We start from the raw sequence: 17,146 nt of genomic DNA on the forward strand, positions 1-17,146 counted from the left end.
TGTATATAGCTAGGTTGTATAAGGATAGAGACAAAACAATGTAGAATTCAAAGTGTTGTTTTTTTTTTAATTATTTTTATTTTTTTTTTAGGAAGGAAGGGAGCTGAAACTGTCAAATGTTGGTTTAGAACAGAGGTGAACATGCTACAACCCATGAGCAAAACCTAGTCCACTATCAGTTTTTGTAAATTGAGCTTCTTTATTTATTTATTATTATTTTTTTATTTTTATTTTTATTTTTATTTTTTTTGAGATGAGGTCTCACTCTGTCACCCAGGCTGGAGTGCAGTGGCACGATCTTGGCTCACTGCAACTTCCGCCTCCCAGATTCAAGTGATTATACTGCCAAAGACTCCCGAGTTCAAGCAATTTTCCTGCCTCATCCTCCCGAGTAGCTGGGACTACAGGCGCTCACCACGAAGCCTGGCTAATTTTTGTATTTTTAGTACAGATGGTGTTTCACCATATTAGTGAGACTGGTCTCAAACTCCTGACCTTGTGATCTGCCCACCTTGGCCTGCTAAAGTCCTGGGATTAGAGATGTGAGCTGCTGTGCCCAGCCTAAATTAAGTTTCATTAAATACATCCATGCCCATTAATTTCTATATAGTCTGTGGCTCCTTTATACTGCAACAGCATAGGTGGGTGCTGCAACAGAGACTGTATAGCCTGCAAAGCCTAAAATACTTCCAATGATCTGATACAGAAAATGCTTACTGACCCCTGTTTTAGAACAAAAGGGGAACACATATTCACATAACTGTTTTGGAGTACAATTTTGTGTCTCCATCAAATTTTAAGATGCTCATAATCCTCGTTCTGCTAATACTGCTACTAGAATTTTACCCAGCAGATGTAGTGCTGCTTCACACCGACCTGAGAATACAAAAAAATTAGAAAAAACCTAAATATCTAATAGCTGGCCACTGGTTACATGAAATACAATACATTAATGTAAGGAGAATCTAATTTATATTTTTAAATGAGCTAGTTCTATATGTACTATTTATTTTGAAGGGATGTTCAAGAAATATTGCTAAATTTTAAAATGTTACACAGAAATATGCAGAGTGATGGTGTAACAGCAACAAACAGCCTCCCCACCCACCCTATGAAAGATACACAGATATTTGCCCAGCACCAATTAACATCCCTGGCACATTATAGGTATTCAACATTTAATGAATAAATATAGAGGATTTTTACTTTTCACTTGATAGCTTTTGGATTAGGCTTTGAATTTTGATGAGCATGTATTACTTTCTTTAAAAATCTAGATTTACAGGGAGTGATGGAAAATGTGAAAATAAAATTTTTGAAAAGGAAAAACAGTAAAAATCTAGATTTAAAAACAGAGCTATAAACAAGAGGAGATAGCTAAAGATAGGTCTCCCCAAAACTAATGTTGAGGCAGCGCCACCAGCAGTGACAGTCAGTTGAGAGATGGCTGGCAGCTTACTGCTCAGTACTGAGGCATTCAGGAGGGGTTGTGTTTAACTTTCAAGTTGGAACCAACGGAAACTGTTGGGCTTGAAGAGGTGTCTTTGTGAGTCATCTGCAGCAGAAAGCACAGAAGTGCTAAAGGAAATAATTCAGAAATGTGGAAAGAGAAAAGGATGCCCTTATCTCAGAAGAATAATGTTTATATGTAACCAAGTGGGAAGACTTCATGGAGGAAAGTCTGGAAAAGCAGACAGCTGAAGAGAAAGGAGCCAAATGAAGGACATGGTGGCCAACCCTCAAAGGAGAAAGACATTTGTGAAGAAGGGGTGTTTCTAGGGTTTCTAAGAAGTCTCTTCACTCATGCCCACAGCCAACTCATGCAAGTTCATTTGGAAAGTGCTTGGGTGCCTTTTGGTATAAGAGCCATGAATATCAACAGTGGTGTTAGGCGAGCAGGTGTTCGTACTGAAGGGCCAGAAGCAAAGTTTCCATGTGTTATTGCTGTTAGAACTGCCCCCGCTCCGCTCTAACACAAAAGCAGCTCTGCCTGCTAGTATGGAAGCCCTGGGAACAGCCTCATCCTTGCCTGATGCTGGCAACACATCTCTGCCTTGGCTTCCCTGCTGGAACACACACGTCACTCAGTACTAGCCATTTATTCTTCTGGCAGAACTGCAGCAAGAGGGGATTAACAGGGACACATTTTAAAAAACAAACAAATAAAAAACCAAAACAACTTGAAAGAGGTAGGCGTGTCTTTGAAATAATCACTGTCTACCTCCCCCAGCCCTTTGCCGGTGTCTGCCTGCACTTGGCATGCCTGTGCCTGTGGCGGTGGGGGGGGATATGTCTGTGCCTCTGAAAATCTTATTTAGACATCACAAGGTATTAGCCCAATTTTGAACACGGCCGGCTGCAATACTGGTGCAGACATGACTGCTCTTTCTTCAGAAAACTCTCCAGTTCAAACATGTTTGCAGGGCATGATTCATGGTGTTTCTTTCTGGATTGTCCAGTGGGTAATTGCTGCACGAAAACCAGAGAAACAGATGTAGACCCTGAACCCTGGCTATAAATTTTTGTTTTATGATTATGGGTTTCAAATGTGCTGTGTCACACTGACAAATATACAGTTACTCTGAAACAAAATGGATTTTGCTCTCAAACTTTTGCTTTCTGTTTTTTACTTTTTGTTTGCTTGTTGGTTGGAAATACGTTTATTAGATCGTTGATCACACACAAAGAAAATAGAGATGACACATACCAGAATGTTATTTTATGCCATAACCAGAAGGTATTCGGGAAAGTTTCTTTCTACCCTTTGGCTAATGTTTAAAATGGGTGTCAGTAGTTTACATTTCATTATGGACAAATCGGTCCATTTTTTCGCTTTCTATCCTACTCATTAATCTTTATAGTACATGGATATGTATTTAAAGAATTGTGGCTTGTTTATATATCTTTCCTTCACTTAAAATGAAGAATTTGGAGGCAGGATCAAGTTTTCAGGAGTGTAAGCATTTACTGATGAAGAAATAATGAGCATGTGACTAAATCATGGGTCTGTTTTATAAATTAATACTTGGATTAAGTAATAGCTCTAATTATTGCTATCAGCATAATTAATACATGATGAGGGATGATGAATTGACTAGTGAATACTGTCACATTTTAAGAAACCCATGCTGTTCCATTCACGGGGATTTAAATACTGATGATGCATTTCAAGGCCCAAGTTCATCTCTCAGTTGAGAACTTCAGGGTAATTATACATTTTACATTTTCTTGTACAAAGAAAGAAACCATCAAGTCACTCAACTTTTACCACACACACAGAGACACATTATGTTGTTATTTTTGTGTCATGATAAAGTATAAAGATAAGAAATCTGGAAGCAGTGGTCTTCTTCTATGAGGCTGATTCCACAGCTTAAGAAATGAGAATGGACAGAATTTTGAAGACACCCATCCCTGTCTTCACTTCCCTGGGATCAGTGGGTCTCTACTCTTTGGAAAGATGTTGAGCAAGGAAGTGCAGCGGCCCCCTCTGGATGACAGATCCCCATACACACATACCTGTCAGTGATGCCGTGTTTCATCTCTAACTTAAGTTTCTCCTGCTGTATTTCAATATAGCTGCTTCCTCTCCTCTTGTCTAGCAACTTTTCATCCACCTCCATTGTCTGGTATAAATGAGCTCAGTTTCCAAGGAACTCTAAGGACCTTAAATAAGCATTTGGAGCCATAAGCGTCATGGACCAAGTAGAAATTGGCACATAACGTAGTGCTTTGTGTATCTTTACAACTACCTTAATGACAGTGTGTTAAATGTTTTGTAAATTTCTCTGTGTTCCCTTGCTTAAAATGTGTGTTTTCTTTGTAGTTAAAGGGTTTCTTATAATAAGTCTCTGTTACAAAATGATGGCCATATAAAAGAAGAGAGAAAAAAAAATTAACCAACACAGATTCAGCAAAATCTCACTCCTTTATTGCCCTGAACTTTTCAATCACAAGAACTGAGCTTGCTGGGCTGAAAATTGTTTTAATGTACCTTCATAAAAGGATCTTTGACTTGGTAAGTGTGTGCGACACATACTTTTCATGTTACACCACCAGTGCCACTTAGCAACTCCGCTAGACAGGGCAGTGTTTCAGCATGGGGTGGGCTGCCCCCTGACAGGCTTTTAAAAGGCCTGGATGCCAATGCACATTCCAACACTATCCACAGAAAGGAGACTGGAGCAGTGCTCTTCCCTGCGTTGGGCAAGGAGACTCCCCTGCCTACCCTCTTGCCTGCCCTGTTTTGTGGGAGAATTATAAGTAAATACTAGAGAGGCAGGAGAGAAGAGAGGGTGTTTTAATTCCTCCCCAGAGTTTCCTTTTTTTGATGTATGTTGCATCCTTTAAGCAAGTTGTACGAAATGGATGCAGGGTGGATTGCCTCTCCCTTTTCAAGCTCTCATCCAGCTGGGTTTATTTGTAAATATCGCATCTCTCCTTCTCAGTGTTTGAAGACTGGCTGGAAAGACTCTTCTTCCTGTAGTTTGGGTCAGTGTGAGAGATCTAAAAAATCATTTCCCCTTAAAATGACTGTATTTCAACAAAAGGATTGGGCAGGGGCTGGTATGAGAGAAAAATGCTCCTTCGAAATATAAAACTGTCATACCTAAAGCAGTTTACAAAATATGTGTTTAATTATGCGGTGGGGTGTGTGTAGGTGTATGATGAGCAGGGCAACCAGCATGGCTATTTGGGGTGCAAGGATGTGGGAAGAGGTAAGCAATTTTCACATCGGACTTTGATCCTAGGGATCTGGGTTCTAGTCATCGCTCGGAGCTCTGCGACCTTGGGTAGGTCTCATCTCCTGGGCTTTTGTTTCCCTAGTTGAACAACATGAGGAGGAGTCACAGCTAACATTCGTTCCATGGTGTTTACCCAGCGCCATACAAGTGTTATTTCTGTCCTCCCGGTAACCACTGAGGTGGGTAGTCTTATGTGCCCATTTTACAGATGAGGAATCTGAAGCTCGGAGAAGTTAAATACATGCCCCCGAACACACAGGTGGTAAGTGGCAGCCCTGGAATTGGAATCTAGTTCAGTTTGACTCCCCAGTCCGTGCTCTTGACTACTCTATACTGTTTCCTCAAGTCCAGATCTGTAATCCCATTTTCTCTGTGACTGTGTGTTTGCGACAGGGGCAACTAATTCTCGACTTCTCTATATGCTGCATAGAACCTAGAGAGGATTTTTCAAAGTGAGTGAATCCCAAAAGCTGGATTGCCGAGCAAACGAATGCAATCACTTCAGCCAGGGCTTGCAAGCGGGGAGAAAGGGAAAAAGACTGTGGAATGGAAAGTTTCCCAACCCAAGCCTTCCCCAAGGGGTTGCCATTCTCTGTTCTCCAGTTTAGGGCTTGCATGTGCTTTCTCTGGAGTGAGTGGAAAAATACATAAATTATAAGGAATTTAACAGACAGAAAGGCGCACAGAGGAATTTAAAGGGTGGGCTGGGGGCGAGGCGGTGGGCGGGGGCAGGGGTGGGGGGGGGGGACACTGTTTTCCGAGCTAAGCCGCCGCAGATAAAAAGGCGTAAAGGGAGAGAAGTTGGCGCTCAGCGAGAGCCAGGAGCCGCGTCCCGGCTCCGCCCCTGCTCGTTTTAAAAGCGCTTCTTGTATTGTTTTTAAGGTGAGAAATGGGAACGAATGCGCCGGCTTGCGCTCTCGCTGCCTGCCTCGCCGGCTGTCTGCTTTTGCAGGGCTGCTGGGAGTTTTTAAGCTCTGTGAGAATCCTGGGAGCTGGTGATGTCAGACTAGTTGGGTCATTTGAAGGTTAGCAGCCCGGGTAGGGTTCACCGAAAGTTCACTCGCATATATTAGGCAATTCAATCTTTCATTCTGTGTGACAGAAGTAGTAGGAAGTGAGCTGTTCGGAGGCAGGAGGGTCTATTCTTTGCCAAAGGGGGGACCAGAATTCCCCCATGCGAGCTGTTTGAGGACTGGGATGCCGAGAACGCGAACGATCCGGGCAAGGTTTGTCTGGGCACCGTCGGGGTAGGATCCGGATCGCATTCGGAAGGCTTTTTGCGAGCTTTTGCTTGGAAGGAGAACTTGGGATCTTTCTGGGAACCCCCCCCCCCCACCGCCCCGGCTGGATTGGCCGAGCAAGCCTGGAAAATGGTAAATGATCATTTGGATCAATTACAGGCTTTTAGCTGGCTTGTCTGTCATAATTCATGATTCGGGGCTGGGAAAAAGACCAACAGCCTACGTGCCAAAAAGGGGGCAGAGTTTGATGGAGTTGGGTGGACTTTTCTATGCCATTTGCCTCCACACCTAGCGGATAAGCACTTTTGCAGACATTCGGTGCAGGGGAGATCATGTTTGACTGTATGGATGTTCTGTCAGTGAGTCCTGGGCAAATCCTGGATTTCTACACTGCGAGTCCGTCTTCCTGCATGCTCCAGGAGAAAGCTCTCAAAGCATGCTTCAGTGGATTGACCCAAACCGAATGGCAGCATCGGCACACTGCTCAATGTAGGTTTATTTTTTTCCCTTCTTCTACCAAGAAAAAAAAAAATTAACTGTCTCTCTTGCATGCAATGAAGACATTGGAAATAAACTGCATTGGTAGCAAGACAAAGGATTTAATGATTTAATGCTGAAGGGGTGTGATATGCTGGCATGCATATTGATTCCCTCTGCTGAAAATTTCCTGTTTTCTTCCCAAATAACCCCTCCCGCCCTCGTGCTCCTCTCCTTACCAACCTTATAGTCTCTTGAAAACAGTTTTTAAAATATGCATAAAAGTGAGGGGGGGTGGGGAGTAGAGGGGTGACCACAGACTTTAAGACATTCTTCAAGTAGGGCACTTGGACACATTTTGCCGTTTTTACTAAAGATGTGTGCAGGGTGGAATTTAACTGCTGTTCTTTGGATTAGCTACTAGTTGTATAGATCCTCCCCACCCCTTGTGTATTCCAACAGTCCAAAGTAATTAAAATATGACATTTTCCTTGAAAGGAATTTTGTTTAATTAAGGTGGCTGCTGCTCCCGAAGTTCATAAACCACCAGTTCAAGCTGCCGCTTCCAATGTTTTCCTTGCTAAGGAAAGGCAATATTTCTTAGCATTGACCCTGCTGCCACCTCTCCGAGTCACTTTGTTGGTCTAAGAAGTTGCTGTTTTGCTAGAAAACTCCTGGCAATGAACACCCCTTGGGCTGAGCCATTCATTATTTCCATATCTTGCAATTCCGCCTGCAACATGGACATCAGTTAAAGGAAAGGAAATATAAGTGGGGTAGCCCAGTTTTGTAAAAAAAAATATTGACTATTTTGTTATCTGATGCTGACACAGTGCTGAAGTACACATCTGTCCACAGTAGCCTGGCTGCAAGCTTGAGAAATGGCCAGGAGTCCCAGAAAATCCCACCTTCGGGTGGCTGTAGTGGGAGCCTGCAGGATGCTTCGCCCGCCCTGACAGTGATTTAGATAAATGGCTCAGCTATCTATCAAAATGTTTTTAGTACTTTATTTGACAATTCATTGGAGCATTAGCCTGAAAATGACATTTTAAATCTTTGTTTTCAAAGAGGTCAAAGTTTAACTGGAAGAAATTGAGTTTTCCTAATAACATGGTGGCTTATCTAAAGAGAGAAGAAAAAGGAGAGAGGAGACAATGACAGACTTAAATTGCCTTCTCTGAAACTTTTTCTTAAGGATAAAGACTTGCTTCTTGGGCCAGGAAATCAACAGGTTTGTAGCTGAAAATCAATAACCATTTGATGCCAACGGCCTGTCTGACTTAACATTTTGTAGAGCCCTAAGCAAGGCAAAAAGAATATCGTTTTCAGAAGGCGACTTAATCTTCAGCTGCTCCCCAAATGCCATTTCTTTTTTGGTGCCTGTAATCTTTCTGGAGAACTCAAAAGAAACTTGAGTGTTACAAAATAATTTTCTAATCCAAGAAGAGACCTTTCAGACCTGTCTTCTTTGTTGCAATTAAAACAGTATGAACAATTTCTTTTGGAATCCCAGGGAACTGGTGCTCTCTGAAACTTTTTTGTTGTTGTTGTTAGAGAAAGTTGTAATGAAACACATTTTTTAGCAGAAGGGAAAAAAAAAATGCTCAGGATCCCTGCCAAAAGTTATTAGACCTAATAGAGTTTTTACATGTAGACAGTCTTCCTTTTGTAATTAACTCTCCAAACATGCCTGTTCTATTAAGTTGTAAGAGTAGGGGGAAAAGCTTTGTTTGTTCTTGGATAAGTTAAACAAGGGATTTGCTTTATCTAGGGAGAGCTAGCGGTGAATGTGTCATTCGGCTAAAAGTAGCCGATAAGCAAGAAGTGTTGATAACAGCAAAGTTTAGCTAATCAAAGAAACTTGCATTAGACAAAGTAAATAAAGGCATTTGACAAAGGGATTTCAGAAATTCCAGTGTCTTATTTTTGTAAGCAGGGCAATTAGTTCTTATTGTGGCCAATTTCACAAGAGTTTGAATCCCACACCCCCAACTTTAGGTTAAATGAATAAAATGTAAATACTGCTTGGGCCCTTGCAGAGTTGATTTACCCTCCATAAACCACTTTATGATGGTCAGTTCCAGCGATTAAGGTTTTGTTTTTTTGTTTGTTTGTTTGTTTGTTTTAAGCATAAATAGAACTAAAATTTTTTGTTAAAAAAAGATTCTAACAAATGTCTTTGCCACGCAGTGTTTGGTTCAGGGTGGTATAGCTGATTAGAGTTTTTGAAATAAAAGCATACTAGGGTTACGTTTGTGTAAGTAAGAACATAAAAACCACAACCTTTTCCATTTTACTTAATGGCTATTTTGAGGAGAAGCAGATCTGTTTGTGCTTTTAACACAGAGGAAACAGTGGGCAAAGAGAAAAAGTATCAAATTCCAACCCAAACTATTTTCTGCTTTGAGATTTTTTTTTTTTTATGCTGAGTGTGTATGCATAGTAAATAAAGTAAGACCTTTGAACGTGGAGCACACCACCAGAAGCTTACTTTGAAAGGTGTTAAAATATTCCCTTTATTTTCTTTTTAATTTTAAAGGCAGAAAAATGATAGGCCAGCCAGCTGCCGTTTGTAGTAGTGCCTGTGAATTGCTTGTTATAAGCATTCGAAGTCAGGATTAGGGGACTACTAAGGGAATGTGGTGTAAGTATTAGGATTGACGACTGCCCCTAGAAGGTATAGGAGTCACTAAATTTCTATTCAGATGCCTCCTGGATTATCTTGGTTTTAGGCTGCTCCAGATGTTTTCAACATTAATTGCTCAGTGGGCATAGGATAAATCTTAATATTTTGTGGTCTAAATATAGTTGCTTTGGTGAAATCACAAGTGTGACAACTTCCTGGCCCTTTACCCTGTCTTTTCTCCCTGTTCAACACATCAAAAGGGAAAAGAAAAAAACACTTCTTTTTGAAATAGGATTTTGCCCATTAATGACAAGAAATTATTTTTAAAATAAACAGTAGTGATGTTTGATTAGGGAATGAGAAAAGGCCTCTTTTCAAAGCCCTGGGACCCAAATTTTAAGTATTAAACACTATCTAAATCCTCTCCTAGTGAGATATAAATTGGGGTCAAAGTGGCAAAATCAAAGATACCCTCTGAAAGAAAGACTAAATAAAGACTGACAGCAACCATATGAATTGAATGGGGTTTTGAATAAATATTTCAGTGAAAAGGCCCAATTGTTTTCCTAAAGTAGGACATAATTTTCTGCTTCTCAGACACGTGATGGTAGTAACTAATACCATCAGAAAGAAGAGAAAAAGAGGGACTTTTCCTTAAATTGCAGAGAGTGCAGGACTGGGTTGATTGCAAACAAGTGAAAGATTCACAAAGCTTTCCTTCCTTGTAGAAGAAAAGAAATCACATTGTGAATATGCAGATAAATTGATACATTTGACAAGGGAGTCAGTACTGATGTGCAACTTAGGAAAGAAAAAGCATGAGTTTAAATTTTATTGCCAGTAAAAGATGTATTCAAAAAACAAAACAGTAGGAGAGGTAGACATCTGTTTGCCTAAACTTAGGCTATGGAATTGATTTGGAAGCTCTAGTTAGAATTTGATTTCCCAGCCAATAACGTAAAGCCTTTGCGTTGAATCAGGTCTTTTTTCCTTAATAGATAAATGACCAGAATGGCTATTTCTGATAGGCTGGTTGACCTGAATCAGAAGTTTCCTTCTTATTTCTTGAAGCCTTGTATACAACCCGACAGTATTGTCATGCACTTTTCTGTAAAGCCTAAGAATAAAAGAAAGTTCTTCTGGATATCAGATGTTTATCATTTACCTTCAACATATGGTAAGCCCTGAGGTGGGTGAAAAAGAAAGAAAATGTTTTCTCCTTTACGCATTCCACAAATATCATTGAACTCTATCTAAGAAGGGAAATACATGATAAATAACAAAGATTATAAATTCTGCTCTTGAGGAATTTATAATTTTTAAGTCAGTAATGTAGAAAAAGCTGAGAATTTTTAAATTAGAAAGTTACTCTTTGGGAGAAAGATGGAGATGTAAAAACCAAGATGCAAAATGTAAAACTCTTTTCAGGTTGCACAGGACTTTAACAATGAATGCAGTGTTCATTTCAGAACATCTTAGAATCTTCTATAGAGTTTGAGTTATGTGTAAGTGCCATAAATTTATCCTTAGATGACATTTTTATACTTTAAATGTTCTAATATAAATTCAGTTAACTATTAATTAAATAGATTATTTCGGAAATGGGAGTTTTTGATGAAGGTTAATCAGAAAAATCTTGGCTGAAAACCTTTCTAAAGATATTAATGTAGATGGAATCTTGCCTTTCAAATTACGGGGTAGTTATGGCAATCATCTATCTCTGATTTTCTAGAATAACCCACTTTGAAATATACTGCCACAGTTCCCACATAAATCATTGAAATATGCCAGATATTTAATATTACAACATCTCCTAGGCTGCTCCTTGAACCCATGAGTGACACAAAGTCTTTGTTTGGATTCTTATAGTCAATATAACTAGAGCTCTCACAGCTTAATTTTGTCATTGTGTCTGAAGATCACCTTTTGTTTCTGGATCATTCTTATGAACATGAATTCCTTTTGGAGCAAACTGTAGATCTGTGAATAGAAGGCATTCCCTGCAAAATGGACTGGACTATGGTTCTCACTCTAGCACCTGTGTGTGCGTGGATGGGGTGGGGAGCGGGGAGTAGAATTAAATTATTATGAACAAATCTGTATCAGCCCTTGCCAGCTGCTGCTTAAAAATTTGGAGCTGGGGTGACGGAGGGAGAAGAGTAGAGTTAACTCAGGTTTCAGATTGATCAGTATCCTGCTTGTAAGTGGCTTGGCCTAAGGACCTCTTGTTAAATATGAGAGGAGATAACCTGCCCCATCTGTAAGATCTAATAACACAACCTCATCAGTCAATATGTTGCCCTGAATTCTCCTCTTTTCATTCGCAGCTTCCTTACCCCATCATTAAAAAGCATGATTTCCGTCCCATCCCACTCCCCAAACCCCTTTAAGTGAATGAAAATTAAAGTTGCAAAAGTTCTCTCCACCTAGGAAGCAGGAGAGTCTCTAAGTCTGCTGGCATTGTGTCTTGAGCTTTCAGAGCTTCTTAGATTGGAATTCAAACAGGCAATGGAACTGCTGACTTGCTTTCTCTCCCGCCTCGCCGCAGGGTGGGGTGGCTACAAGGGGGCCATTCAGGGAGATAAGACTGTGCGCCCCGAGCGATAAGGCGAGGATAACAGGAAGTGACGTCAGCAAGGCGACCCCACCTGGCCACGCATTTCCTGTAGTCGGGGCTCAGGGACTCCAGGAGGCTCTGGGCCTCCCCCAGCCGCTGAAGGACTGAACCAGGTCAGTGGAGGGAGAAAGAAGAAGGCTGATTTTTACAGGGTTGCTGGTGGGTGTGGATGTCCCTGATTTCCAAAAGCAGATTTCCTTAAAGGGAACAAAGAAAAACCGCGGGGAAGAAAGCGGTTTAATAAAAATGGGTTCTGAGACCATCATGGCAATTTGACATGGTCGTAGAACAGGTATTTGGTTTTTCCCGCTTATGTGTCATTAGACAGTCTATCCAGCGATCACCAGATACCTACTCACAAACATTGCCAGCTCTCCCTATAGAACAAAACGCGAGGGAATTCACGTTGTCAGAGTTAATCCCTGGTACCCCTGTTTACTTCTATTTATTTATTTGTTTTGAGACAGTGTCTTATTCTGTCACCGGGCTGGAGTGCAGCAGCGGTATCTCGGCTCACTGCAGCCTCTGCCTGCCAGGTTCAAGCAATTCTCCTGCCTCAGCCTCCCAAGTAGCTGGGACTACGGGCCCATGCCACCACAGCCGGCTAATTTTTGTATTTTTAGTAGAAACGGGGTTTCCCCATGCTGGCCAGTAGGGTCTGGATCTCCTGACCTCATGACCCACCCACCTGGGCCTCCCAAAGTGCTGGGATTACTGCGTGAACCACCAAGCCTGGACTCCTATTTACTTTTGTAAGTACGAAGTTCCCACCCCCATCTGCATCAGATGAGAACACAGCTGAAGCCATTTCACTTGCCACCAGACCTGAAACCACCTACCAGTTTTCCTCCCCCTTTTCCTTGTTCCCTTTCTCTTAAACTCAGATTTATTTTTATTTTATTATTTTTTGCCTTCCAAAGTATCTGATTTGAGGTTTGGAGAAGGAGAAATTAAAACAGAAGGATTTTATTTCTTAAAATGTACAGATTCGCTTTGGTCTACTGCTGTCTTAAAGATAGTTCCTTGTTTTTTAAGTTTTAGTATTGAGCAAAGAATCTGTCCTAAATTGACCCATGTTTAGTAGAATGTTTGTTTTGTCATTGATAAATTACTGTTCATCACAGATTAATTTTGTCAAGTCAAAAACATAGCTAAATTCAAAATACTGTGCAGGTAAACGAACAAATGAGATGAGTGCATCAATTAGGAAGAGAAGATTTGGATCACATCCCAATTTTTTTTCCAATTTCCGGAGCAAATGAAGACCTCATGTAATAAATTTGTCTTCTCAAAAATATTAAAGCTTTCAACGGCTGCACTACCTTTGTCATGTCATCAAAGTCCATAATTATAAAAAGGCTGATGATCTGAGGGCCATTTCAGCTTCAAAAGATTTTTTAGGGTCTGGTCTATTGGAAAGCTTGGGGGTTTAATTAACTAAAATGGAAATGGAGGCATCGAAATTCAGTTCTGATGTTTTAATTTAGCTCAGTACTGCCATGTGTTATTGAAGAGAATTCTTAAAGGCAAACATAATTATTTCATTATGGTCCTCAGAATGCTTTCATTGACTTTAATGACAAGAAGCCATATAAAAAGGCATACATTTTAATTAGTCCTTTTTATATTTACATCAGATAAATAACGAATAATTGATGAAAAACAAGTCTTTGGAATGGATGATTTCACATAGTACGCTGGTTACAGTTTAATGATGAAACCTTTCTCTGTTGCTTTGCATTTTAATTGTATGTACATTATATTACAATAGTGGTACTGTGGAGCTAAAATACCATTGTTGCCATTTTATTACCAAAAAATCACGATTAATGCCTACAAATTGAAAGCTGAAAAAGGTAGCTAGACACACATCTCCAAGGAAGTAAATTACCAATCCCATTAATTTTACTACGTTTGTTAGAACTCATTTTGATCACTTTTATCTTTTATGCTTCATCTTTTTGGATTAAGATCGTCAGGGGTTTCATATGCCTTTTAATGGCCACGTCTTCTCCTGAACACCTTTCTTTCGCTCTTGCTGCCTGTTTTGAAGATTTGCATCAAAGTGCCTTGCCAAATGTGCATTGGAAATTCAGAGAGCTTTTTTCCATGCTCTCAGCTTGCTTTACCTTTGATTTTATATGAAAACCCATTGTACATGATTCATCTGTTTTGGTGTACAGAACACTAATTGTTATTATTGATTTTAAATTCCGTGACCATTACAAGTAACCCAGATGACTGGCAGATAAAGGGTAATAATCCATGGAGTTCTGGAGCTGTTTCATGTTTGTCTGGAGTACTTTATGTGATCAATATTAACTGCCCCATTGAAACTAACTGCTGTATCAAATAACAGTCAATCAAATGAATGTGCTTAGAGATTATTTATTGAAAACTTTAATTGTTCACTAGGGCCCTGCTTATCAGAGGAAACAATAAGAACTAGAGGTAGGATGAGCAGGTTTGGATTTGCAGGGAAAGTTAGGGGATGCAGATGAACAAGGCATCTCTCTACTTCTCGGGCGAGAGTTTCCAGAAACCCATGTTGGGCTTGTAGTTTGAGCAGAAGTTGCAGATACTCTTCCCAGAGCTTATTCTATTATCTGTGGCCCAGAGGCTTTCTAGAGAAGAGGGTATAATGATTTTCTTGCACTGAGCAGAGGCTGTGAAAAGTCCCTTTCCAAGAGTTTTACTGCCGATTCTCCCTAATCCTCTCAGAATTACCCTTCCACAAATCTCTCCACCTCTGCCTCCTCATCATGGCCTGATGGTCCAAGATACTGCAGGTGGCCTGCCTTGACCCAGGATCAGTTTCTACAGCTATGAAATGGGAGTAATAGTGTCTACACTGCAGGATTTGTAGAAGGATTAGAGATCATGTCAATTAAGATTCTATTCTTGTCTTGAAAACATACAGAAGTTACCAGGTAGGCCTGCCCTGATTTTGGCATGGCACCTGTGACTTACATGCCTTTGCTAATAGCAAATGGTATTTTTTTTCGGCCCTATCTAAATTAGGTATCTCTTTTCCTTGGTGAAATGATCCCTCTGTCTATAGCTTATAACCTAAGTGGCAGTCCTTTCTGTTTGTCAGGTAGCAATGTGGCGTGATTCAGGGGCAACCATTTACCAACTCCCCAGATTTCATGCAGATGATTGACTTTTACAAGTGAGCGTTGTCACCTTCAGAGTTGTCACAATACACTTAGCCCAGAGATGCTGTTGGGGCACAATACGCTTTTATTACTCATTGATGGATTAGATCTTGCAGTGAGCCGTTCAACAAGTGGCTCTCTCGTGTCTGCCATGTGCCAAGTCTCCTTGACATCCATGGGGGACACCAAGATGAATCAGACACTGTCCCTTCTCCCTCTCAACTCATGATACAATGGGAAGAACTTATGTACAGAAGTCATTGTCACATGACCCCCCAGTAAACTCAGAGATCCCCTCAGGTCTTTGCACCTGAGATTGATAATGGAGAGAACTAAAAACTGCCAAGAACCACAGCTGGTTTATGTGGCGGGTGATCAAGTGGATTATACATTTTTGTCACAGTGGAGCAGACGTGAAGTTTTTCTCTGTGTAGACCTCATAGATCATCTCTAAAAGTGGTGCACAAAGGGGAGTTCTAACCTATCTTAAGCAGTGGAATAAGTACGCAGCTTCCAAACTGCTTCCTGAAGACTTTCATATGGGTGTTTCTGGAGCTTTTTAAGTGATCATGTTATTTTGGGGATGGGTTTGAGTCGATTGGATTTTTAAAAATCACTAATTTCTCTATGATCATTTCCGTGACTTATCGCTGTGTAACAAACCATCCGAAAACTTCCTGGTCTAACAATTTATTATCATGTTACTCTGTGGATGGGCTGCTGGGCAGACCCCTCTGCTCTGCATGGTGTCAGCTAGGGCTGCATCGTCTGGAGCTGATTTGGGCTGGAAATCCATAAAGACTCGCTCTCATGGCTGGCGGGGGATGTTGGTTGTCGATGAGAGCTCTGCGGGATCAGCACGTGACTCGTGCATATCACATCCTGGCAGCAGTATTCTGAGAGGGAGCATTTCGAGAGTGAGCTTTCCAGGAAGGAGACGGCAGAGGCTCCCAGTCCTCTTAAAGGCCAGACCCAGAGAATGGCGTACACTCATTTCACTATATCCTACTGGTGAGGCAGACACAGGGCCAGTCCAGACTCCGTAACGACCTTTCATCTGGGGGAGAGAGGCGAAGAATCTCCAGCCATCTTCAGTCCACCGTAACAATCATAGCTTACATGCACTGTAGCAAGAAAGAAATTACTGTCTTCTAAAATTGATTACATTGAAGAAGAGTTGGGGCTTTTAGATTTTTGGTTGGTTCAGTATTTAATGAAACACCACTCTAATAACATACGTCATTTTCAGTTAATCCTCACAACCCTCTAAGTTGAGATATCACCTTCACTGTATACATGAGGAAAGGGAGGCTCAGGGAAGGTAGGTGACATGACTGAAGTCACACGAACGTAAGCTGCAGAGTGTGGTTTCAAGTCCCATGAAGGGCTTTTCTCTAGCCTCCATGTGTCCTTACTCACTTGGGGGTCATCAGCTTCAGGAGTCTGTCATCCTGTCAGCTGAGTGAAACATTCCTGAAAAATGTTGTATGCCCTAATCATCCCAAGAAAAAAACACCATCAAGTGTTTTGGTTTAGGGGAAAGGTAGAAAAAAGAGGTGAAGAACTGTAACTCGCATAACTTCCTCTGATTACATGATTTTCTATACTGGAAACCAGTCTTTTAAATTGTGGAGGAAACTCTGCCCAAACTATGAGGCTATTTTACTCTTTCACCCTTTTGTTTTCACATCCTGTTTGCTGTCTACGCTAGCCTAGTCGCTGCTGTAGCTCAGGGGGTTAGGAGCAGGATCACCCTGGTATTTACTGAAGAGTCACAAGAAGCTGAGAGCTGGGAAATGGGGCTTTTCATGTTACTCTACTGGTAGCCTCATCTAAAGAGTGGTGGTGTGTTTGTGCTAGAGGGTGTCTCTTCATTAAGTGGAACTATTTTGTCTTCCAAGAGGAAAAAAATAAAAAAGAGGAAGAAAGAAAACTTTCTGATAGTAAAGTTGAATTAATGGTTTTTTTTTTATTTTCTATATATTTTAAGTATCTATTGTGTAGAGAGGATCTCACATCTAAGTTAACCATTACCATTTAGTGAAATTTACATGAATCATAGTGGATTTCATTGGCCTCTCAGATAATGCTCCAGTGACTTCAAATATATCTTATTTTTTAATTTTTTTGAGACAGGGTCTTGCTCTGTTGCCCAGGCTGTAGTGCAGTGGTATGATCTCAGTTCACTGCAGCCTCAGCCTGCTGGGCTGAAGTGGTCCTCCTACCTCAGCCTCCCACGTAGCTGAGACCACAGGTGTGTGTCACCATACCCCACTAGTTTT

General features: G+C 40.9%; 1 protein-coding gene across 13 annotated transcripts in view; it reads left to right on the top strand.

The window, feature by feature from the left end:
* The window catches only part of RARB (retinoic acid receptor beta), a 1,029,560-nt gene that overhangs the window by 851,254 nt on the left and 161,160 nt on the right, over window positions 1-17,146 (top strand). Inside the window, exon 1 of one of the 13 annotated variants that reach the window (XM_074405741.1) lies at window positions 5,545-5,627. The exons of 8 other annotated variants lie outside the window; for them this stretch is intronic. Coding sequence is in view for 1 of the 5 variants with exons in the window: in XM_003936041.4 (XP_003936090.1) it covers window positions 6,319-6,475 (157 nt within the window). In the remaining 4 variants the exon portion in view is untranslated. 4 more of the 13 variants (XM_003936041.4, XM_074405740.1, XM_010346547.3 and 1 more) reach the window with 4 other exon arrangements.

The sequence above is a fragment of the Saimiri boliviensis genome, chromosome 9 (genome assembly GCF_048565385.1).
Source record: "Saimiri boliviensis isolate mSaiBol1 chromosome 9, mSaiBol1.pri, whole genome shotgun sequence".
Classification (NCBI taxonomy): Eukaryota; Metazoa; Chordata; class Mammalia; order Primates; family Cebidae; genus Saimiri; species Saimiri boliviensis.